The sequence below is a fragment of the Pundamilia nyererei genome, unplaced genomic scaffold (assembly GCF_000239375.1).
Source record: "Pundamilia nyererei isolate P.nyererei 1_Seehausen unplaced genomic scaffold, PunNye1.0 scaffold00103, whole genome shotgun sequence".
In the NCBI taxonomy this organism is placed as follows: domain Eukaryota; kingdom Metazoa; phylum Chordata; class Actinopteri; order Cichliformes; family Cichlidae; genus Pundamilia; species Pundamilia nyererei.
This window is the reverse complement of record NW_005187504.1, coordinates 193,801-199,738: the sequence shown is the minus strand read 5'-3', so window position 1 is coordinate 199,738 and position 5,938 is coordinate 193,801. Positions and strand designations below refer to the sequence as shown.

Sequence of the window (5,938 nt, the reverse complement as noted above, 5' to 3'; positions counted from 1 at the left end):
AAACCACCTCAGTAGCTCTGCAGGCCTGGCCCGACCCAACCAACCTATCAGCACAAATGAAAAGTTAATGAGCGTTGCCATGGTGACAGTCACACCAGGTGAACAAGCGATGACCTTCTCCACATCCAGGTTAATGATTAAGAAGAATGACATCTCAGCATAGTCACTAGTTGGAATCCCAGGTGGGAAAATCTGACTCACAAAGAGCCTTTACAACAAAAACTCACTGTGACCAGCACAAGATGCATGAACATAAATGATAGATTAATAAGATGATAGAAGCTGATTGGTCTACCAATAACATTTATGACAACATAGTAATTATTTGAACTGTTTAATTACCTAAAAAGCAGCTGCATTATTTTTGGTTTGGGCCTTTGATCGGACAAAATAGGAACAATGGATACCTGAGTTTTTCTGATTAAAAAAATGTTTTTGTTTATTTGGTTTTGTGTTATTGATTACCAAGTTTCTCAGGGATCATTCATCTATGGTACAAATTCAAAATTGAAGTAAATGTCCCACATTTTATATCCAGTAGAAGTGATACAATATTTTAACAGGATGATGTCCCATTCCATCAAAAGAAATCGAAGACTCATTCTATATCTTGTTCAACCGATCTCTACTTCAAAGCCAAAACACAAAATAGATAAAAGTGAAACCCAAAAAGTGGCGATCCAAGCGGTATGTCTGGGCACGGTTCCCACACAAGAGCTTCCACTTCATCACTGAGCACAGATGATTCCAGCTAAGGGGGCATAAGAGAAACTATTAGCAGTGATGGATGATGTTTGGTAGAATACTGTGGTAGGATTGCAGCATCTTGCTGCTGCCTCTGCAAGGCAAAAATATTTCACTTAACTTATTCAGTCTCTGAACTTTAAAAACTAGAATTTTTTTAAGTTTCTAGTGTGTGAGACCGAGGTGTATGCAAAGAAAGTAAAGATTTGGGTTATTTTGATGGAGAAAAAAAACGTGGCATCGTCTTTGAATATCTGATACTTTAAATAATAAGCAAGTATGTCCAGCCAGGTGTTTGAAGACAAGCACAAATGTCATTTGACTCACTTGTATTCATTAAAAACACAAAAGGCAGAATGAGCTAACTGCTTCATTACATCATTACACATTGTAAAGGTGGTAATAATTAGTGTAAACATTAACTATGCAGCTTAGTATTTGATATTTACTGTTGGAGTTTAGCTTTGCCTTTCTCAGGCCAAGCTAAATATTACTCAGGTTTAGGATTACAAGCTAAACTGCCCAAAATGAATGAATAACATGAAGGGCAATAAGAACATTACTGTAGTTTTCATTGCTTGCCACATGAAAGAGTCTGCTAAAGATCGTGCTTAAACAGCTTGTTGGCATTATGTTGAGGTTTTGGTTCAAAAGTTCAGAGAATAATAACTGAAACCAAACCTTCATTTTCAAGGCAAGCGCTTCTCACCACCCACACTTTTTTCCATCGAAATCTTTCCTAATCTACTCTTTGTCTGACCTTTTCCAACCATGGAAACCTGTCTTTATAAAAGCTATCTGTGTATTTCAAGACTTCTCACTCACACACACACACATTAAAGAAAAAACACACACACATGTGAGAATAAGCGAGAGATTGCCCGCGCCTTTAAACAAACTGATCATCTTCCTCTGAGCAAAAGAGATTACAACATGATAAACTGCCTTAAAATTTTTAACAAGATCATTGTAAAGTCATTGCTGACTACTCATGAATTTACTCCATCAATCCTTAAATGTTACATGAAATATTACAGCTGTAATGCAGCAACACAGGAGATGAGAGATACCGGGAAAGTATTGGGTCTTGATATCCCCTCTGCACACTGGTGCTACCGGTCCCTGAAGGCATATTACAGAAACTTTTTTAAATATCCAAAGAATATTATGTGCACAAGGTCAGTGTAAAGTCACTTTTGATTAGAAATTAAAATATACAGGTCCCATAAGGGATAATGAAATCCACTCCACTTTCAGGGTAATATAATCCATGTTTACAGTTTCAAGTTCTTTTATGAGGCGGGTTAAAAAAAAAGAGAACGTTATTAACTGAACTCCAGGAAACACTGTCTCTGTTTATAGATGCGACTCACTTTCTATACTTCCATTTTTGGACTTTTCACTTCAATCCTACATTTATCTGACAGATGGAGTATAGATTCAACATGAAACAAGTTAATGCTGCTTTCAAGTAACACCCCGAATTGTCATATAGCAGCGGTACACTCAGAAGTCATTCTTAACAAACACACATGTTCTCGAATGTAATATATTTGCTAAAATGTAGAGTCTGATTAGTAAGATCCCAGAATCTAAGATATCCCAATAAATTTAGGAGAAAGTAACCAATGAAATAGGTCGCGGCAGATGGCCCCGCCCCTCCCTGAGCCTGTTTCTGCTGGAGGTTTCTTCCTGTTAAAGGGAGTTTTTCCTTCCCACTGTTGCCAAAGCGCTTGCTCATAGGGGATCATATGATTGTTTGGTTTTTTCTCTGTATGTATTATCATAGGGTCTACCTTACAATATAAAGCGCTTTGAGGCGACTGTTGTTGTGATTTGGAGCTATATAAATAAAATTGAATTGAAGGAAACAAAATGTAAAACAAATGATTAACTAAACGATCATTTTTTTTATATTTAATTGCCTTGTAGTATGATGGCCAGGCCCTAAGTAAGATAAATTCAGTTGTGCAATAACTGTCCAGGTACATAAGGAAAAATAAATCAATTCTGATACACAATATTACGTTCAGTGTCCCTTAAACAGTATTGCGATGGAAGCAGTTTAAGAGTAGACGGTTATTGTTGCCAGAGTGTGCCAGAAGCAAAGAAAAAGAAACTTACTTTCACTTTGTCTCCCTTGAGGTTTAATACATTTAATAAATGTCTTTTTTTATTAAATTATACAGAAAACTAGATTTACTTGATATTTCGATGCCAAATATTAACAAAACAAAAGAGTAGATCTACTTATTGAGTACTAAAACTCATACAGAAACAGAGGCCTGTGCGGTGAACATAACCGAGCATTCATAAACTCCAGGCATTTCTCTGAGGACATGGTGGAGACCAAAGCCAGAGCTATAAGACAGTGACCAATGGGAGCAAAGCACTCAGGGATGCAAAAAACATAACTCCAGTGAAAAATATTGCAGCTCAACAACTCTGGATATCAAACTAGGTACATGTTTATGAGCATATTCCCAATATCAAAACCAGTCGTGAAAAAAACAAACAGCAAGTTGAAATCTTACATGTTTAATTTGCTTCCAGCTCCTGGAAATTGCTCTGCGCTGTGTGGCAACTGCAACTTTACACAAACAAGCCCAGGAATCATATTTCTCCAAGACAGTGACGGAAAAAGACTGAAACAAAGGGAGACCCATAGCATGCACCCAACTTCCTACTAACAATGCGATGGACCTTAATTTACAGATGATAATTATGACCGCTAGCAAGAACCACCAGCTGACACTGATGACGCAAAGCGATGATTATTTCTTGTTTGCCCCATTTGGAACATTGCTACACCTGTCGGCTTGTTAATGCCACCGACTGCTCACTGATCAGTCAAATAGCGCAAAACCAGATGCAGGACATAAATCACGCCACCTACATTCTTGTGATGCAAATAAAACAGCATCCAGCTTCACAGTGCCGCTGGTGTTCAATGACTCTAAATGGTCCCTTTAAGTTGGAGACCTGTCAAGTAGCAAAATAATGTAAAGGTACAGTACAGCATTTTAAGGAAGAAATGTCAAAACAGCACCACAGGTCCCTACAAACGTGACAGCAGTAATAACAGGTGCTGCTAATATGAGTAAAACCCTCTCGTCTGATGTATTTCAGATTTGTTTATTCCTGCTCCTTCAAAAACATGAACGCTGAAATGGAGACTTTGTCTCTGCTGCTCGTCTCCACAGCTCCACGTGTCCTGTGGTTGCCATACTCTCTGTATGCTGGTTATGTAATCACAGGGAAAGAGGAGAAGGAGGAAGAGGAGGAGGGTCTTGGATACATAGATACACACACCTCCCTCTCAGCACCAGCTTCTTCCTGCTGTTCGTCCCGTACTCACCATCGTATACAGCAAATCTCTGTATCAGTCATGCTTGCAGGCTCCAGGTCTCAAGTCATTGGGGGAATATGAGCTATTTGACTCTATTTATAGACTCTACAGTGCAAGCGAGGACGTGCACTCTTCTCCGGACACACGCACATGTGTAAATTTCCGATCAATAGCTGCCTCTGTCAGGAGCGCAGAGCTGGAAATTTGAGAGTGCATGTACGATCCCCTTTTTCATTGCTTTGCAGTGATGTTATCACTGATGGCTGCTTTTGTTTACAAGCGGGTGTAAACAACCCAGAAGGGCCGTGTGTACGATCCCTCTTTCTAATTTCTACATTTTGAGTGTTGAATCATTAGCTTCAGTCTTTTTTAAAAATAAATATATTCTTAAAACAATATTTTAATAAGATCTGGTATTTTCTCTACATTAATTTAAATATTTAATTTGTGGCTGTTATAGTTTTTATTTTAGGTATTTTATGTATGATGCCCGAGACCAATTTTCAATATTTTTTGGGTTTTTTTACATTTCTTTAATTTTTAAAAATGTAAATATATGTGCTAACCACGATTAACTAGCATATTTTGCAGGAGTTTCTGGTTTGTGCATTCTTCAGATTATTCAATAGTTCCATTGCTGTCACAAAGACTTCAGGACTGGCAGATTTAGGCCTGTTTTCACAGTGTAAAAAAGCTCATTTAGCTGTGTACGCTTCACTGTGTCATGTTGTGTTGCTCTAGCAGATTTCCTGTGATGTTCCTGGGAGCTCTGGCACACTGACAGCGGATTATTGCGCTGGAAATGAATCGCAGGATCGCCGTGTTTGTTTTTCCTGCGCTCAGGTGAAGCTGCGGTGAATCAGCCTGCCGGTTCGTGGCAGTTCGCTGATACAATATTTACACAGACCACAACAGAAACAGTCTGCCCCCCAGGTCTCTCTCCAAAATGGCTCTGAGGATAACTCCACAGGGCGCGGACGGAGCTCCGCTCTGTTCATCACGGAGAAAATAATCACCCGTTAATTTACTCACCGAATCGCCTGTCAGCAGAAGCGGGGAAGGAGCTCAGGGAGGCGAGGAGGAGGAGATGGTGGAGGAAAGAGAAATGCAAAGGATCCATGTCTCGTCTGGGTTATTCTCTCAAGTGTTAAAAGGACATTTTTGGTTTGGTTCTTCTTCCTTCCCAGTCAGAGCGGCCTCTTCGCAGCCGGAGGAGCGGAGGAGACGGTGGATGGATGTTGGAGGAGAGGAGAGAGGATGCTGGGCGTTTCTGCTGCTGGAGGCTCGAGCTCTCGCAGCATCAAAACACAAGCACTCACACACTGTACTTCCGATAGACATTTTCCAAATAAAAGCTCAAATTAAAAGAATAATTATTAAAACTTTAGAAACACACACAGGGCGGATCTACTGCGGTGGCATGGGGTGCCACATTAATTTGCATAGTGTTCTTTTTAAAAATAAGCTTTCATTAATACTTTAAAAGTAAGACTGAACCGACAGTGCAGTTTAATGACATTTTGTGTAAATTTAAGTATGTAATCAAATTGTTACATACTTAAATTTACACAAAATGTCAGTAAACTGCACATATGTTTTTGTGAATGAAATGTTTAATTATGCTAGGGTTTAAGCCAATAAAAATTACAGGCAATGTTTCATGAAACGTGTATACTTACTGCATTTGATGCATTTTAACCATATATAGATTATATTACAGAATGTAAGACCTGCATATGTGTAAAGAAGTGCCTTTCATTTTGCCACCCCGCCTGATTTACATGCCACACACACACACACACACACACACACACACACACACACACACACACACACACACACACA

General features: G+C 39.1%; 1 protein-coding gene across 1 annotated transcript in view; it reads right to left on the bottom strand.

Annotated features, from left to right (window-relative positions):
• The window catches only part of LOC102205351 (receptor-type tyrosine-protein phosphatase N2-like), a 214,455-nt gene extending 209,051 nt beyond the window's left edge, over window positions 1-5,404 (bottom strand). Inside the window, exon 1 of the mRNA XM_005740735.2 lies at window positions 5,126-5,404. Within this exon, the coding sequence (XP_005740792.1) occupies window positions 5,126-5,213 (88 nt within the window). The 5' untranslated portion in view covers window positions 5,214-5,404. The remainder of the gene's footprint in view (window positions 1-5,125) is intronic.
• Between the last annotated feature and the right edge of the window lie 534 nt (window positions 5,405-5,938).